Source organism: Balaenoptera ricei, chromosome 6 (genome assembly GCF_028023285.1).
Source record: "Balaenoptera ricei isolate mBalRic1 chromosome 6, mBalRic1.hap2, whole genome shotgun sequence".
NCBI classification, from domain to species: Eukaryota; Metazoa; Chordata; class Mammalia; order Artiodactyla; family Balaenopteridae; genus Balaenoptera; species Balaenoptera ricei.
The window spans coordinates 86,527,043-86,546,632 of NC_082644.1; the positions used below are offsets into that span (position 1 = coordinate 86,527,043).

General features: G+C 40.3%; 1 protein-coding gene across 2 annotated transcripts in view; it reads left to right on the forward strand.

Moving 5' to 3' along the window:
- RECK (reversion inducing cysteine rich protein with kazal motifs) overlaps positions 1-19,590 on the forward strand; it is a 75,446-nt gene that overhangs the window by 53,417 nt on the left and 2,439 nt on the right. Inside the window, exons 12-20 of one of the 2 annotated variants that reach the window (XM_059925069.1) lie at positions 615-751; positions 3,633-3,773; positions 5,627-5,815; positions 7,341-7,463; positions 9,461-9,632; positions 15,326-15,518; positions 16,793-17,003; positions 18,503-18,576; positions 19,422-19,577. In XM_059925069.1, the coding sequence (XP_059781052.1) occupies positions 615-751; positions 3,633-3,773; positions 5,627-5,815; positions 7,341-7,463; positions 9,461-9,632; positions 15,326-15,518; positions 16,793-17,003; positions 18,503-18,576; positions 19,422-19,577 (1,396 nt within the window). Of the gene's footprint in view, positions 1-614; positions 752-3,632; positions 3,774-5,626; positions 5,816-7,340; positions 7,464-9,181; positions 9,363-9,460; positions 9,633-15,325; positions 15,519-16,792; positions 17,004-18,502; positions 18,577-19,421; positions 19,578-19,590 lie in introns of those variants that run through there. The other variant, XM_059925070.1, reaches the window with a different exon arrangement.

Genomic DNA, 19,590 nt, shown 5'->3' on the forward strand with positions numbered 1-19,590 from the left:
TAGGGTGGCCTGAGTAGGGGAGAGATGAGGGGTAACTACTGGGTGACAAGCAAGAGGCAACAAGTGGGAAATTTATAAACTCTTAGCACAGAAATTTTATAGATGTCAAATCCCTATTGAAGACAGAAAATTTTAAAGTAGTGGATTTTCCAGTTGTTACAGGCCAAACACCTTAATGTTGATAACAAAGCAGATTTTTAAAAAGAGAACGGCAGGAAGGGAGTGATAGAAGAAGAAAGGAAGAAGCAAGCATGCATAAAGTCCTGAGACAATGTATGATTTTGCAAAGAGCAAATCAGATTAGCCTAGGTTCATTTCCTTTCAAAGACAGTGAAAAGCCACACTGATGGTAGTAACAGTAATTATGAGTGTAAAATCTGAGCAAGGCCTTTGATCTCAGGTTGGAGAAAGTTAGGCATGCTTTGATGTGGTAATACATTACTTACTCCTCAACCTAATAAGGTCTGCTATCACTCCTGTTCTCTTTTGTCATACTTACACCTATAAAGTGTGAAACATTGTTGAGTTATGAAAACTGAAACAGAATTGATATTGGCTAGACAACGTGAGGCAGTTCCTCAAACCCTAAATTTGTGTGTGTATTCCTTTTCAAGATCAGATTGTGTGGAGATTCTGAAGAAATGTGGGGACCAGAACAAATTCCCTGAAGACCACACAGCTGAAAGTATTTGTGAGCTTCTATCACCTACAGATGACCTGGAGAACTGTATACCTTTGGATACATATCTCAGTAAGTACTTTGTTTTTTTTAATTTCAAAGGCTTCTCCCTTCTGTCTCTGCCCTTGATGTTTGCTTTGGATGAGCATCCTTCTGTTGAGAACATGCGGTTTAATGATACTACCTCAACTGCAGACTCTTATTTGCTTGGCCTCTTTGGCCCAGGAAAGAATTGTCATCTTTCTCTCTTTTCTTTTTTTAATTTTTATTGGAGTCTAGTTGATTTACAACGTTGTGTTAGCTTCAGATGTACAGCAAAGTGAATCAGTTATACATATACATATATACACTCTTTTTTAGATTCTTTTCCCATATAGGACATTACAGAGTATTGAGTAGAGTTCCCTGTGCTTTACAGTAGGTCCTTATTAGTTATCTATTTTATATATAGTAGTGTGTATATGTCAATCCCCCCCATCTTAAAATACGTACACAGAAGCAATTATTATATCAGTCTGAGGAGGTAGTGAACTGTTATCAATCAGGAATTCTAAGTGGTGACTCAGGGGCCAGCATACTCAGATAACCAGCTCTTTATCATTGCCGTCTCCTTGCCATGATTTGACCAAGAAGTGGAATTTCCCCTAGGGAGTCTTCAGCTTTCTGTCATCAGAATATCAGTGGACCTGAGCCAGGTGTTGGCTTGGACTTACCCACCAAATAGGGGGTAAGGAATGATGGTCTGGGTTAGTACATGAAAAATGGAATTTTTCTGTGCCAAATACTCCTACCAAGAGCTAGAAGAATAAGTTGGTATCTCCTTGAAGGATTCTGGAGCTAAGCTTCCTGGCAGGAGGTGACTATGTGTGGTGGAAACCAGGGAGTAACAAGTAGAACTCATACACACCATGTAGTTAGGGTAAGGGAAGTGTTTAGGCTGCCACCAGGGGGCATTAGTGCCTTGAGCTAGCTGGAAAGGCAGTGAATTCAGCTCCTGCTAGCTTTGTTTTCCTGTGTTAGATAGGATTAAGTTCAACTGCAAATAACAGAACAGATAGAAGCAAAAGAAAGCCCAGAAGTAAATAGTCCAGGGCTGTTATAGTGGCTCCATCATCAGGAACCCAGGCTCCTTTTTCTTTCTCCACCATCCTTAGTGCTTGGTTTCCATCATCAAGGTTACTTCATGTATTTATCATAACAACATGACTACTGTAATTCTAGCCACCATATCCTAGTGTAAGGGAAAACCACCCCTAATTGTAAGGGAAACTGGGAGAGATGTTTTTATCTGTGGGTCCATTGCCATCCTGCTATATATAGCAGAAAATATCTGCTATATTTTCTCAAGACAAACAAACTGTGTCCCTTAGCCTTAGTGACCAGTATAGAAAAAAAGAGAGCATTAGACTAGAATCATAGGCAGATCACTTCTTTGAGTCTCAGCTTCCCTATTTATAAAATGATTGGGCTGGATGAGATAAACTCCAAGAGCCCTCTACCTCTTTTAGCATTAGAGGCCTAAAATCAAGTAGGCAAAATGAATGTATTCACAATCCTGGATGCTATTAGAGCAGTCAAATATATGTGTAGAAGGAAACTATTTCAGTGGGAGGAAACTTAAAGAAATGCTTTTGTTTAAATTTCAATACTCTTTTTAAATATCACACATATAGTTGGCCCTGCATATCCACAGGTTCCGCATTTGCAGATTGAAAATATTCGGAAAAGAAAAATTCCAGAAGGTTCCAAAAGGCAAAACTTGAATTTGCTGTATACCTGGCAACCATTTACATAGCATTTACATTTTATTTACAACTATTTACATAGTATTTACATTGTATTAGGTATTATAAATAATCTAGAGATGGACTTCCCTAGTGGTGCAGTGGTTAAGAATCCGCCTGCCAATTCAGGGATCACAGGTTCGAGCCCTGGTCCGGGAAGATCCCACATGCCATGGAGCAACTAAGCCCGTGCACCACAACTACTGAGCCTGCACTCTAGAGCCCGCGAGCCACAACTACTGAAGCCCGTGTGCCTAGGGCCCGTGCTCCACAACAAGAGAAGCCACCGCAATGAGAAGCCCGTGCACCACAATGAAGAGTAGCCCCCGCTCACCGCAACTAGAGAAAGCCCGCGCGCAGCAACGAAGACCTAACACAGCCAAAAATAAATAAATAAATAAATAAAATTAAAATAAATAAATAATCTAGAGATGATTTAAACTATACAAGAGAGAGTACTTAGGTTATATGCAAATACTATGTATGCCATTTTATATAAAGGACTTGAGCATCCTCAGATTTTGGCAAGTTCATGGGGGTCCTGGAACCAATCCCCCACAGATACTGAGGGATGACTGTATATTAAATGAGATTCTTCCTTGGTCATTGTTTAACAAGTTAAGAAATATAATCATGGTATAGGGTCCATCGTACCATAATAAATTATCATCATTTATGGTGAAATGTGCTAAATTATCCCTCTTAGACATAAGCTATTTGACTACCTTATTCAAAATATACCTGTTACTTTCCATCCCCTTACACTGCTTATCATTTATTGTTATCTGACTTTTTATTTACATACATACACACACACACACACACACACACACACACACACACACACAGTGTCTATTTATTGTCTATTTCCTGACCAGAACGTAAACTCTATGTCAGAGGTTTGTCTGTTTTGTTCACTACTGTATCTCTAGTACCTAGAACCTTGCCAGGTGTATTGTAGGCACCCAGTAACATTTATTTATAACAAATGAATGAATGTACGTTTATGCTAAATGCACAAATGATCAAGGAATCTGAGTATTTTAATAGCTTACTAGAATCAGTCCTCATGAGCTGTCCATTTGTTCCAGATGTCATTAACTCAGACAGTTTACAGACCTCTGTTACTCTTTTGGGTTGGTTAAACTGATCTGTTTTTGTTTTTTCAGGACCAAGTACTTTAGGTAACATTGTAGAAGAGGTAACTCATCCCTGTAACCCAAATCCTTGCCCCGCTAATGAGCTCTGTGAGGTAAACCGGAAAGGGTGTCCGTCTGGTGATCCCTGCCTTCCATACTCTTGTGTTCAAGGTAAGAGGTAGATGGGTGGGGTGTGGGGTGGGTATGAGTACGTGCCTCTGCTGTTTCTTCACAGGAGTTATCTTTGGAATGAGATTATTTTCTAAATTATGTTTTTCTATAATGTTCAAGGTTTTTCCAACATGTATTATTTATGTAAGCAGAAAAAGACAAAGGCAAATGTAATTTTCGATAGTCATTTTGATTGTAACCTAATTTCAATCCAAACCCAGACTCTCATAACGAGTCGTAGGGTTCTTGACAACAAAAGAAGAAAGACCCTTGGGCCAGCTTTTTGTACTTTGTCTTCTATGCTATAATGTTTGAGAAGATGTACTGCACATTGTTCGTGTTTTTTCTTTTCTTTCCTTTAAAACATGGAGAAATAGCATTCTCAATCGGATGTGTAATTATCTTCATAAATTTAATGTTGTGCTGAAATGCATATGATTTTAAGGCTGAAAAATTTTTATCCCATAGAATTCTTATGGTCTTTATCTCTCTGTGGGTCCCTTTAGAATATAGTTGCTTTCTTATGTCTATTTCCCAATTGAATATGTTTCTTTATCATGTTAGAATCAACATTTTTAAACATGTGTGAAGTAAAAAGGAACAAAAGATTAAATAAGCATGATGTCTCAAAGGACCATGTATAATATTTGTGTAATGCTATAATATATCAGCTATAGCATCATAATAAATCTTGTTAAATTTGGAAACAAATGGGTTTTCCTTAAGTCCAATCAAGTATTCAACTTTTCTTTGAATTTAAGATGTACTTGTTTTCCATCACTAAAAGTTTTCTGACCAAGATTATTCTAAAACTAGTCAGTCGCCATACTCCATTTTAAAAATATCTGTGATTCCAACTACTGAGCCTGCGCGTCTGGAGCCTGTGCTCCACAACAAGAGAGGCCACAATAGTGAGAGGCCCATGCACCATGATGAAGAGTGGCCCCCACTTGCCACAACTAGAGAAAGCCCTCGCACAGAAACGAAGACCCAACACAGCCAAAAATAAATTAAAAAAAAAAAAAAGAAGATGTGAGCTATATATATATATAATGGAATACTACTCAGCCATAAAAAAGAATGAAATAATGCCATCTGCAACAACATGGATAGACCTAGAGATTATCACACTAAGCGAAGTAAATCAGAAAGAGAAAGACAAATATCATATGATATCACTTATATGTGGAATCTAAAATATGACACAAATGAACACATCTATGAAACAGAAATAGACTCACAGACATAAGAGAACAGACTTGTGGTTGCCAAGGGGGAGGGAGGAATTGTGGGGGAAAGGATTGGGATTTTGGGATTAGTAGATGCCAACTAGTATATATAGGATGGATAAACAACAAGGTTCTACTGTAGAGCATAGGGAACTATATTCAATATCTTGTGATAAACCATAATGGAAAAGAATATGAAAAGGAATATATATAACTGAATCACTTTGTTGTACAGCAGAAATTAACAGAACATTGTACATCACTATACTTCAATAAAATTAATAAAAAATACAGTAAAATTTTAAAAAAACTGATTTTAACATATATTTGATAAGCCTAAAGAAATAAAAAACTACATATCTTATAGCATTTTTGTACAGAACTATTGCTATCTTTGAGGTACATGTCCTTTAATCACCACCAACTCACAGAATATGGAATTTTTGTTTGAGAGGATATGTTTTTGGCCAGTGAACCAAAGCAGTTCCTTAGTTTAGTGAAAGTTCTATTACATAATCTTTAGTGGCCACACAGTACCTATAAGACTTGTGTGAAGTGTATCTAATGTCATAAAACAATATCAGAGAACAATACCAGCTCTCTCAGCTAATTTTGTCTATACAGGTTGCAAATTGGGAGAAGCATCTGATTTTATTGTCCGTCAAGGGACACTGATCCAAGTGCCATCATCTGCAGGGGAAGTTGGTTGTTATAAAATTTGCTCATGTGGGCAAAGTGGACTCTTAGAAAACTGTATAGAGATGCACTGTATAGACCTTCAGAAGTCTTGTATTGTTGGAGGAAAAAGAAAAAGTGAGTCTTGAACTGTTTTTGTTTTTTGTTTTTAACATGAGATTAGTTATATTAATTTTGTAGGGAGAACATTGGATGGGTTCTCACCAGAAAGTAAAGTCTACAAAGCAGATATTCCAGGGAAGTATTTTTCAACTATACAGAACATGAGGACTTCTAAGGAACCCTCTTAGAAGCCTCATCAAGAAGGGACTAACAGCTAATAATAACTAACACTTGAACTCTTAACTGTGTGCCAAGCACTATGCTAAGTCTTGGCCTGTGTTATCTCCTTAAATCCTCCCAGTTGCTCTTTGAATCCTGCCCAGGTGCTATTGTAAGGAAGCTGATGGTAAGAGAGGTCACCCAACTAGTAAGTGACCAAAGCAGAATTCAGTCCCAGGCCTATTCGACTCCAAAGCCCTTGCCCTCAACAGGCAAGGACACAGGTCTACCCCTCCCCACCCCTTCCTCAACAGTCTCTCTCCCCTCTGCCCCTTTCCCAGAAGTAAAACTCAGAGTTTGACGTCATGCAAAGCAAACTGGGGGATGGAAACGACACTGTTGATCCGTGGTTGCGAGAGAGCACATTAAAAGGTGCCCCGCTTTATCGCCTTCTCTAAAAGTCTAAGAGTCTTGCTTTCTCACTGTTTCCTTAACCATCTTTTGCTTATAGCCCTAATAACTGTTCTTATCAATATATAACCTCAAAAATTGTGAAAAAATACCACTTTTGAGAATGTGCTCCCCACTACACGTGCTCATTCTGCTATCCTTACCTCTACGTCCATCCCCCTAGCCATCAACCAGAGTAGTTCAGCTTGTATATGCCTCTTGTTTTACTCTTCTGTGTGAGATTTTATTTTAAGAAGAGTACTCTTGGCTAAAAAGGGCTTGCAAATTTCTGCTTAGACCAGCAAGTCAGGTATTCATTGCTTAGTCCATATTCTAAAATGTAATGTATGTACCTTGAATCACAGAAAACATCTGAAGATAGACAAGTTCATTCCTTCCCTAAGCTTTCACTGATTAAATGCCTATTCTATACAAAAGAACATACTAGTGCCTTGTGGAGCTGAAACTGGGATGAGGGATTGAGGTCATGCTTTGCATGCTAAGATGGGAGAGAATTTGAGCCACAAAAAGGAGCAGACCAAATGTATGTACTTTAAGGAGCTAGTCATTTCTGCCAGGGCATCAGGAGAGTCTTCAACCCAAAGATGGCATCAGGGCTGGTCCTGGAAAGATGAGTTAAGTTCCAGAAGGAGGAAAGGAACGAGCACTTGAGGCAAAAGAGGTAGCCAGAAACATTCTCAGAGAATAAGGTGCAGTCTGGTGAGATGAGCACATTAGGGGTTTTGAGGGATATGGTGGGAGGTAAATACAAAAATGTAAGTATTACAAATTTAACTCCCTAGTTTGTGTATTCAGAAGTCATCTTTCAAGAATTTCTATTTTAGAGCTCTTTAAACTATTAAATTTTTTAATTTATGATTTATTTATAAATGCATGACATAGATCAACATTTTATTTCTCTTTCTCTCAGGTCATGGAACTTCCTTTAATATTGACTGCAATATCTGTTCTTGTTTTGCTGGCAATTTGGTGTGTTCTACCCGCCTGTGTCTCAGTGAGCACAGCTCAGAAGATGACCGTCGTACCTTCACAGGTAACCATGGTCACCCAGAAGCTGCCCTCATCCCTTTGTACTCATGTTCCCTTCAAGGCAGCTTCTCTGCTCTTGCCTTAACTGCAAATTTTCACAGTAAAATTAATACATAACCTGAGAGCAAGGTACTTTCCTCTCTGGATCTGTTGCCTCCTCTAAAAATTGAAGGCATTAAACTAAGTGGTTTCTTAGGGTCCTTTTGGAGTTCCATGAGTCAAAAAGAACAGGGCCAGTGATTGGGATGGTTTTAGTTAAATGTAATTTTTCTACCTGCTAAAATAACCATTTATCCCTACCATTATGGTCTAAAGTGTCCATATATTTTCTAAATTTGCTTCTGTTTTAATGTTTTTTTTACCACCTTCTTTCTTGTCCTACCTTGTCTTACTGAATTCATATAGGTAGGGACCCCTATAAACAAAGCTATAGGTAGAAAAAGTAAAGAGTGTTTCTCCCAATCTAGTATATAAAATCTAGAAGTTAGATGTGTCAAGTCTTGCTTGGGAGATTTCTGGAATGTTGAAGGGTGATAACAAAAGCAAGACAAAGACAAAGGTTGTAAACACCTTACATAGATTCCTTCCATTCATATCTCATTAGGGATGGGGAAAAACAGGAAATTATTGTAATTTTGAAACTTAAGAATTTTTGTGAACAATCGGTCAAGAATACGACTTTCTTGACTTTCCTTTGCTTTATGCTGCTGGTATTATGCTCACACCAGCTGCAATAAGTGAAAAGCCTAGCTCGATGGGATGCTCTTTTCTTGAGAAGAAGCTACGGTTGTCAACAGCAACAGCACAGTGGCTGGTATCTGCTGGTGTCTGCTTTTTCCCAAATCTGAAATACCTTCGGTTCTGGGTGAAGAGGAATCAGGTAGCTTCCCTTACTCCATTTCTTGCTGCTGCAGCAGCAGCTTGATTCTCCTTCCATGGAGTTGGTATTACACATGGAGTGGGGTAGGAAGAGAACAGAATAGGGTTTTACCAACCTTGTATCCCCAGCCCATTGGAAATAAAAAGGAGATCAGAAATAAGAAGTGAACGGCAGACTGATGAGGAAGTAGAGGCAGGACTAGCTCCACGCCATCCTCTATCCACCCTAATGAGTACCAGCCTTTGCTGCTTTATTCTGTTGTTGTTGTCCTTTATTTTTATCCTTTGTCTGCTTGGTCTGATGAGGACAATTCATTCTACTTAGAGAAACAGTTAAAATGATGTGGGGATGAAAAATGAACTAAGGATTTACACAGAAGTCTTCTATTTATTTACTTACATCTAAGTGTTTTTGGAAGTTGAACTTTACAACTAGCAGGACGCTTTTTCCCTGTAGTGTGTAGCCCCTCATGTCCTGGGATAAATTACATTAATGACTATTTAGCTAGCAGACTCTAAGGAGATTTTACTGGCCACAAGGTATACCACATTTTGGGGGACTCAGAGAGTGCCCCAGTCCACACAGGACTCAGAAGGAGATGTTCATAAAAATTCTTAAGTCTCAAGTTACAATAATTTCCCAAGTTACTACCTTCTTGTTCTTCCCCCTCCCTAAGGAGATGGAAGGAACCTATGTGAGGCATTTACAACCTTCATTATTTGTCTTGGTTTTGATATTATCCTTTAACATTCTAGAAATCCCCTAAGCCAGAATCAAACATCTAAATTTCAGATTTTATATACCAGACTGAGAGAAACATTCTTTACTTTTCCTACCCATAGCTCTGTTCGTCTCTACCCCTGGAATCAAGATCTGGAGGCCCTCAATTAGCTGGCAATAAATGGAACAAAGGACAGTCGTTATGCAGACAAATGGCTTTTCAGAACCTTGGCACCTTTAAAAACACTGTCAGAGATTGGAAGGATTTTTTTTCTGACTTATTAAAATTCTATTTTAACCTGAGACCTCTGCGTGCTTGTTAGTGGTTTGCCTTAATTAGGAAACATGAGGGGAAGGGGACCATACAAATGCACACTGTTGAGGCACTCTCCTCCCTTCAGGTCTGCCCTGTAACTGTGCAGATCAGTTTGTCCCTGTGTGTGGGCAGAATGGACGCACTTACCCCAGCGCCTGCATTGCTCGCTGTGTGGGCCTCCAAGACCATCAGTTTGAGTTTGGATCATGCATCTCAAAGGATCCATGTACTCCTAACCCCTGCCCAAAAAACCAAAGGTAAGTCAAATGCCTCCTTATCTTTTTCAACTGAAGGTCACCACTTACTCTATACCAGACAGTGAAAATACAAAGATGAATTAAGGTGGTCTCTGCCCTGAAAAGTTGGAGTCTAGAGGGAAAGATCCAGGTAAAGCTGCTTGGTAACATGCTTTGATTGGGGGCCCAGAAGTTGAGCAGTTTACACAGCCTGGGGGAACCTGGGAAAGCCTCTAGAGCATGTGATAGTCGGCTGGAAAAACGAGGAGGAGACTGACAGCAAGGTTTACGGTGGAGGAAAGGTGGTGCTGGTGAAGGCAGAGAGAGTAACAGGAGCAAAGATCTTGGCTGCTGGAAACGAGTAGAGAGCGTGGTGTATGCCGGGAGCTAGAGCAGTTCTGTAAGACTGGAACAAAGTGTGAGGCGAGGAGAGGTGGCAGCTGAGACAAGAGAGGCAGATGCATTCTTGTTACTAGCTACCTATGCCTGATGGCAAGAGGAAACATTCTACTTAAAACCTACCTCCATTGTAGGGATGGGACATGAGAAATCTCTGGAAGCACAACTTCAGTATTTTATGAAGTTGTTTAGGGGCTCCTTTCTCTGCAGTTTCCTCAGGAGCTCAGAGTGCAGTTGACCTCGCCTTAATGACGGATTTCTGCCTGTGGTGGCTGCAGGGTGAGGGTCCTGATGATTCACTTAGGTTTCAAGCTTCTAGAACTGGAGTGTTCACCGACTACCTCAGAGAGCTGAGCAGGACATGTCCCAGTGCCACAGTCCTTGCCTTATGAAGGTTTTGTGGAGAATAAGCAATTGCTTCTCCATCCTGAAAATCCTGGTGCAGCATGAAGGGAGGGAAAGATTTTCTCGTGTGTTAAATTTATTTTAACAAACTTAGATTTTCTTTTAGCAAAGAGAGTTGGTCACCCATCTAGCAAAGTTTACATCATGAAAACTAAGCCCAAAGAGTTGCTATGGAAGGAAGACAGGGTGCTATACATAAGGAAACATGATAAAGAAATAAGTCAAAAGGATAATATAGTTGTGTTGGGAGGTAGAATTGAGGGTTGTTTTGGTATTTGTTTGTTTCCCTCTATTTGCTAAACTTTCTGAATACGGTTGGCTTGCTTTTATAATAAAACAATAAAATCTCAAAGTGGAAAGGGCTGGCTGGGTATAATACAAAATAAATATAAAAGAAAAGTTTGAAAAATGCAGCTACATGAAAATGAAAATTTTCTGCATGGTAACAAACAAATGACAAACTGAGAAGAATCTCAGAGAAAGGGCTGATGTCCTTACAATATAAAGAACCCCTACAAATCAATATGTAAAAGATGAACAACCTAGTATAAAAATGGGCAAAGATCAATAACCAATAGAAAATGGACCAAGGACGTAAACATAGGAGAAGAAGTACAGATGGTTCTTAAACACTTGAAAAGATGCTTATATTAGCTGGGGGGGAGTAACTCTAGCTACTGTATACAAACTCCCAAATATCAGTGCTTTAACATAGTAGAAGTTCAAATACAGTCCATTTGGGTGTTCAGCAGGTGGCTTTCTACATGTGATTCAGAGACTTAGGATCCTTCCATCTAGCAACTCTGCTCCTACAGCCTCTAGTCCTCCTCTGTCCAGCAGACAAGAGAAGGGAGATGATGGAGGTTGCTCTTGAGAAGCTTTTATAGGCCAGGTTAAAAATTCATCTCTACTTCCAGCCACATTCCATTGTCTAGAACTTAGTCATTCGGCCAGAACTACTGCCAGGGAGGCTGGGAAATGTAATCTAGATGTATGCCCAGGAAGAAAATTAAATGAATTTGATGAATGATCATCTAGCCAATCTACCACAATGCTTAACCTTTCTCATATTAAGAGAAATGTAAATTAAAGTAAAACTACAATTGTGTACCATTTTCTGTCTACCAGATTGGTAAAGGTAAAAAGTTTGATGACAAAATGTAGGGAAGTAGGCACTCCCATACAAGAGGGTTTTGGGGTGAAGATTGGTACATCCTCTTTGGAGGGCAATTTGTCCAAGGCTACCAAAATTTTAAATGCACATACTTTTTGAGTCAGCATATATAAATGCTTATTCTTATATAAAATATCTCTGGAAGAATAAATAAGAAATTGATAATAATGGTTGCCTCTGGGGAAGGGAATTAGGTGGCTGGGACACAAGGAGTAGGAAGGAGATTTACTTTTCACTATATATGATTTTGTGTCTTTTCACTTTCTACATGGGCTTGTATTATCTGTTCAAAAACTAATTGTTTAAAAAATAAGAAGTTGAGAATAAATAAATAAAGTTGTAGTCATTCATCAAATATCTACGGATATACCAGGCATCTTTCTAAACACTAGGACACAATAGTAAGCAAGACAAAGTCCCTGCCCTGATCGTGTTTATTTTAATTTACCCACCAGAGTCTCAGCCTTTCCTATTGATCCTCTTATTTTTGTACGTTCAAATTGGTAATGTTTTTCCTTCCAAAATTACCAAATTTCTCCTGATATTCTTTGTTCTCATTCCTTCAATGTTAATAGATAGTGAAGTTCTAAATATTCTTCTTTTTCTTTATTTCTCTTCAAATGTCTTAAATTTCTGTAAAATTATTACTACATGCATTCTAATTTCTTTCTTCTAGTTTTATTGAGATAGAATTGACATATAGCACTGTATAAGTTTAAGATGTATAGCACAATTATTTGACTTACATACATCATGAAATGATTACCACAATACGTTTAGTGAATATTCATCATCTTATATATATACAAAATTAAAGAAATAGAAAAAAAAATTTTTTTCCTTGTGCTAAGAACTCTCAGGATTTAGTCTCTTAACTTTCATATATAGCATTCAGCAGTATTAATTACATTTATCATATTGTACATTACATCTCTATATTATAACTAGAAGTTTGTATCTTTTGACTACCTTCATCTAATTCTCTCTCCCCTCACCCTTTGCCTCTGGTAACCACAAATCTGATCTTTTCCTATGAGTTTGTTTGTTTGTTTTGAAGTATAATTGACCTACAACTCTGTGTTAGTTCCTGGTATACAACATAGTGACTCAGTATTTCTATACATTTATAGTTTAGTTACTGTCTTTCATCATACAAGGATATTATTGTACGTAGTTATCGACTGTATTCCCCATACTGTACATTTAATAGCTGTGATTCCTTTATTGTGCAACTGGAAGTTTGTACCTCTTAATCTCCCACACCAATTTCTCTCCTCTCCCCACTCTCCTCCCCTCTGGCAACCACCAGTTGGTTCTCTGTATCTATGACTCTGTTTCTTTTGTTATGTTTGTTAATTTGTTTTGTTTTTTAGGCTCCACATATAAGTGAAATCATACAGTATTTGTCTTTCTCTGTCTGACTTATTTCACTTAGCATAATACCCTCTAGGTCCATCCATGTTGTCGCAAGATTTCGTTCTTTTTTTATGGCTGAGTAATATTCCAGTGTGTGTGTGTGTGTGTGTGTGTGTGTGTGTGTGTGTGTGTGTGTGTGCACTCACACACACATGAAGTTTCCCTTTTCTCCACATCCTCACCAAGACTTATTTGTTGTCTTTTGGATAATAGCCATTCTGACAGGTGTGAGATGATATTTCATTGTGATTTGATTTACATTTCCCTGATAATTAGTGATGTTGAGCATCTTTTCATGTGCCTGTTGGCCATCTTTATGTCTTCTTGGGAAAATGTCTATTCAGATCCTCAGCCCATTTTTTGATTGGGTGTTTGTTTTTTTTGATGTTGAGTTGTATGAGTTCTTTGTATATTTAGGATATTAACCCCTTATCAGATATATTGTTTGCAAATATCTTCTCCCATTCAGCAGGCGGCCTTTTGATTTTGTTGATGGTTTTCTCTGCTGTGCAAAAGCTTTTTAGTTTGATGTAGTCACATTTGTTTATTTTTGCTTTTGTTTCCCTTGCCTGAGGAGACATATCTAAAAAATATTACTAAGACTAATATCAAAGAGCATACTGCCTATGTTTTCTTCTAGAAGTTTTATGGTTTCAGGTTTTACATTTAAGTCTTCAATCCATTTTGAATCTATTTTTGTGTATGGTGTGAGAAAGTAGTCCAATTTGATTCTTTTACATGTAGTTGTCCAGTTTTCCCAACACCATTTATTAAAGAGGCTGTCTTTTCCCCATTGTGTATTCTTGCCTCCTTTGTCATAGATTAATTGCCCATATAAGAATGGGTTTCTTCGTGGACTTTCTATTCTGTTCCATTGATCTATGTGTCTGTTTTTGTGCTAGCACCATACTGTTTTGATGACTGTGTGTAATATAGTTTGAAATCAGGGAGAGTGATACCTCCAGCTATGTTTTTCTTTCTCAAGATTGTTTTGGCTATTCAGGGTCTTTTGTGTTTCCTTACAAATTTTAGAATTATTTGTTCTAGTTCCATGAAAAATGCTATTGGTATTGTTACAGGGATTGCATTGAATCTGTAGATTGCCTTGAGTAACATGGCCATTTTAACAATATTAGTTTTTCTAATCCATGAGCATGGCATATCTTTCCATCTTTATGTGTCGTCTTCAGTTTATTTCATCAGCGTCTTATAGTTTTCCAAGTACAGGTCTTTTACTTCCTAAGTTAAATTTTTTCCTAAATATTTTATTCTTTTTGATGTGATTGTAAATGGGATTGTTTTCTTAATTTCTCTTTACATGCATCCTAATTTTAAATCCCATCAGAAGAGGCAACCACATTAGTAGTAGTGATGGTGGTGGTGGTGATTTCAGTGCAGGAAGCTTATCTCTAAAAAGAATAGAAGTAATTTCCTTTGAAATTATATGATGCTAGCTAATATATTCTTCTCCTTTTACTTTATAGATTAATATTTGTGTATCCTATTATTTCAAATACCCAGTAAAAGCTAAACATTTTCATAGATCTTATCTTGTTATAGAAAATTATAAATACCCTTTATAGAAATGAGGGGGGCAAAAAGAGTCTAAAGAAGAAAAGAACCATCCTCCCTAACCCCTCTGAAGAAGTTCAGAGATTGAGAATGGAGCAAGGTTCAGGTATTACTGGGAAAACCCAGCTTCAGGGGGTGGCATTCTCTCAGTGATTCACTACCAGCCAGCATCAGGTCCTCAGCCTTGTAAGCACAGAAACCTGAAATTTTCAGCACATACTGTGAAGCCTTCTCTTAAGATAGACTCATATTAGCCAAGCTGATAATTAAGCCTCTGAAAATGCTTCATTTATTACTAACGAGAAGGCCTCCAGCCTTGGGCCCCAGCCCATTTGATGGCTTCATATCATGCCTCTTCCACCCTGAGCATACTTTGCTCCTGCTCTCGGTGTCCCCTGCCCTCTCCCCCAGCACCACAGGGTCTCAGGCATCACACCTTTGCTCTGCTGCTCCCTCAGCCTGGCAGGCCTTCATCCTCCTGGTTCTACCTCCTCCCGGTGCTTTCTCCAGGCTCCCCAATCAGAATGACTCATTCCCACGATCATTTGGTGTGTGATTTTCTACCTGATAGCCTGCTTTACATGCACGCTCGACTCCCCACTCTCCATAAGCTCTTGGGCACAGGGACTGTTTCTGATTGCTCTCTTACTTTCTCCTCAGCCTCCTGTGCCCTGTCAGTGCTTTCTTTACCGGCCCCACCATGGTCCCTTACGACATTGGCTCATGGTGCTGCGTTTGTGTTTTTCAGATGCATACCCAAACCACAAGTCTGCCTGACAACTTTTGATAAATTTGGATGTAGCCAATATGAGTGTTTGCCAAGACAGCTCACCTGTGACCAGGTCCGAGATCCTGTTTGTGATACAAACCACATGGAGCACAGCAATCTCTGCACTTTGTACCAGAGAGGGAAAAGCCTCTTATACAAAGGCCCGTGCCAGGTACCACTGTTTACCTGACAAACCCAAGTACACTGAGCATGAAATCAGCTTATGATCTTTTACACATGAATCAGCAGTGAGACCCCTTCAGGGTCTGCTGTGAATCCCGTCAAATCTAGAGCACTCAGTCCTCCACCAAAAATGAGCCATCCCGAGGCTGGCTTTTCCTCCTAACACTGAAGGGCCCCCTTGCTCATGTGTGAACCTTTGCACATCTAGTGTACAGAGCAAGAAGAGAGAGGCTTCTTGCCGCCAACCATTAGGAAAAGAATTTAAAGTCTCACACCCCCTTGCATTAGTCAGCAGCATCTTCACTTCCCCTAGTTCTGCGGGCCCTCGTTAGAAAACAGCCCAGGAAGAATGCCAGGTAAAACAACGAAGAAAAGAGCTCTTTCCCCACTCTTCCCACTGAAGTCCCACCTGAGGTATGAAAAGTGACTGCAAATTTCTCTGAAACTTAATGTTGTCTTACATCAGTTTATCTTTCAGTCTTTGAGGGTCATGAAATCTGTATTCATGTTAAAAATAACCCCAAGGACAACCCCACTGAGGCCTCCCACAGTAGCACTGATCTGTGTGCTGGGCCCTCTGCCTGGGGGAAGCCCAGCCTTGGGCCAGCATCCCCTGCCCACAGCTGGCTGACACCAGACATTCTGGCTGCTCATTTCCTGGTCTTCATTGTCGGAAAATCCCTTCAGCTCATCTCCCTGGGCTTGTTTCCCCTCAGAGATCATGTTCCAAGTGCACTGATACCTTTACTCTGAATTCCCAGTCTTCTCTTCCTGTTGTTCCCTGTTCCTGGCTTCAAGTTTTCTCTTCCATGTTCCTAACCTACCTCATGGATCCAGTCTGTCTGCTCTCCTGATCTCTCCACTCTTCCCTCTCCTTATCCTGAACCCAGCGTGAAATGATAAGGCCTCTGAATTTGCATGAAGATTGGTCTTGTTTTCTTCTAACAGGTTCTTCTGGAATAATGGAAGTCTGGAGGGAGGGAGGATTTTTATCTCATATCAGTTCACAGAGAACAAGTACCCAAGTCGAGTACCCAAGTCCCGGAGAGGCTGAGAAAAGTAATCTCTTCAATTCATCTTGGGACAGCCCTATTGCCCCCAGCCCCACCCCATGTTTAGCAACCTCAGGAGCTTACTTCAGAGGGTCCAAGAATTTTTACTGTCTTTTTTCCTTCCTGAAAATAAGGAGACCTACTCTGCACTCTTGGTTAGGAAAAGTGCACCACAGAGGTTTACAGGCTAAGTGTGCTTTCTTGCCCTCAGGCCTTCTGCAGAGCCCCAGAGCCCATCTGCGGGCACAACGGGGAGACCTACAGTAGCGTGTGTGCTGCCTACTCGGACCGGGTGGCGGTCGATTACTATGGGCCCTGCCAGGCCGTCGGGGTCCTCTCCGAGCACAGTTCTGTCACTGAGTGTGCTGCTGTGAAGTGTCCTTCGCTCTCAGCGACCGAATGCAAGCCCATCATCCCACCCGGTAGGCTGGCGGTATTGGGGGTGGGGCAGGGGTGGAATTGGGAGGATTTGCATATCTGTCTCCAGAGAGTGAGTCACTGAGAAGAGAGATGACTAGTGTGTTTAAACTTTCCAGAAAGTCTTGACTCCAGCTGATGCTGATTAGATGCATTACTCTGGGCCAACCTTAAAAAGCTGTGGATCTGCCTTAGACATCATCTGGTCTGGTGATTTTAAAACAATGTGGAAAACTTTTTTCAATCCTGCCTTAAACACCAATAGATAAACAGCAATATATAATTGCTAGAGGGCTTCCCTGGTGGCGCAGTGGTTGAGAATCTGCCTGCCAATGCAGGGGACACGGGTTCGAGCCCTGGTCTGGGAAGATCCCACATGCCGTAGAGCAGCTAGGCCCATGAGCCACAATTACTGAGCCTGTGCGTCTGGAGCCTGTGCTCCGCAACAAGAGAGGCCGCGATAGTGACAGGCCCGCGCATCGCGATGAAGAGTGGCCCCCACTTGCCGCAACTGGAGAAAGCCCTCGCACAGAAACAAAGACCCAGCACAGCCATATATAAATAAATAAATAAATAAATAAATATAATTGCTAGAATTATGGTTATTAGTTCAAATGCGTAGTGTTTGCATATTATAAAGTTAATGAATAAGGAATTGGTCACTAATGAATGAATAATTGAAGTAGTTTTGATGAACACAAACATTTGAAATTGAGAAAAACAGAAGATAGTTGTTGTCTTAGATTGGCCTTAGCATCTAATTTAATTGTTTTGGTTGCATATAATCAAGAAAGTCTTGTTTCGTACAGGCTATTATAAGCGGTGACAGTTTTCAAACAGCTTACCTTACAGTCTCATACTCTTCAGTTAAACAGAGGTGTCAGAAGAGACTTTATCCCAAGTCTGCACAGAACAGATTAATCTGGAGTCCAACAAGTTCATTCCTCTGTCCATGAACTCAGCAAATGTTTCTTGAACTTCCGCTATGTCCTAAACACCTTCTAGGCACTGGGGACACAGCAGTGAGCAGAACAAAGCCTCTTTCCTCCTGGAGACCACGGTCTGACATTTTATTATGGTTTAACGGTTTAAAATAATTTTTAAAATTAAATTTGAATTAAACACTCATGGAACCCCTGAAACCCTTGCTCCTGTGTTTCGCAGACAGGAGACACTTGCCCAGGATCACACAGTGAGTTCTGAGCAGGGCAGGGTCTAGGCCCTGCCTGTCTTGAAAGGCCAGCTCTCCCTGTGCTGTATTAAACCACAGCTGCCCCGCCTGAGAAGTAGCACAGGAGGAAAGCAGGGATGGAGGAAGGATTTCGGTAAATGTATAGATTATAAGACTCCAGGTTGGTCAGGGAACATATCTAAAAGTGCAGTCATCAGGAAGGACTGCTGTGACTTTCCCAGCACAAAATGAAGGGCTGGTCATTTCACCAACTATTATGAATTCTCTTTGTTTCTAATTCTGAACACACATAAAATGGTTTCTGTTATACAGGTGCTTGTTGCCCATTATGTGCTGGGATGTTAAGAGTTTTATTTGACAAAGAAAAACTGGATACTATTGCTAAGGTACGTTGCTTTATGTGCCATGTACTGTTGAAACCTTATCGATAAACCTGTCAGTAATCGTACAGACAGAATGGGTCATGACATTTATAGATGAAGAAACTAATTTGCACAGGAGCAACTTGCCCAAGGCCGTATAGTAGCTCACAACCAGGAGAACTGGGGTTTGAACTCAAGGTGTCTGGCTGCGTCCTGTGCTGCTTCCCTCTACAGCCTGGCTGTGTGGTGACCTTGCTCTGCAATCCGTCAGCCCGGGCCTTTCTCAGAAAAGGTCTCCTGCCAGCATAGCGGAGGCAGACCAGGCAGCCAGGGACTGGTCACGCCCAGTTGGTCTCAAGGTTGCCAGCCCTCACATGGTCCCCATGCTGCCGGGGGCTGCGTCCAGAACCGGCCACATTCCTCTGATGGTTTTGCCTCTTGCCCTTTGCTGTATCATCACTTTTTCTGCTTGCTGTTATAGAGACTCGTCTCTAGAAATGTAGCAGCCAACACCTGCCACTACCTAGAAAATTATGCCCATTTATATGAAAACACCTGTATTTTTACAGGAAGGCTTTAATTCTTTTCCTGTGGCGTCCAACTCAGAACTGTCCCTTAAAAAAGTGCTCCTGGTGAGTGTGTTTATCTCAGCCAGAAAACTCAGCAGTCAGAAAAAAAAAAAAAAAAGGCCATTGGAATGGGCTCTGTGGATATTTTAGAATTCAGCCAACAAGGCCCTGTTGGGGCCCCGCACTTAGGGGTTCCTTGGTTAAAAGAGCCTCTATGGCTTAGGCAAGGTGGCAAGGCAGCTTAGGCAGTACTAAGGAATTCTTCTTTTTCTCGGGTAATGAATTTTTTTCTCTCTCTAGGTGGCAAACAAAAAGCCAATAACAGTTCTGGAAATACTTGAGAAGATCCGCATGCACGTGTCTGTCCCGCAGTGTGACGTGTTTGGATACTTCAGCATCGAGTCAGAAATCGTGATCCTGATCATTCCTGTGGATCATCATCCAAAAGCTTTGCAGGTGGGGTTCAGCA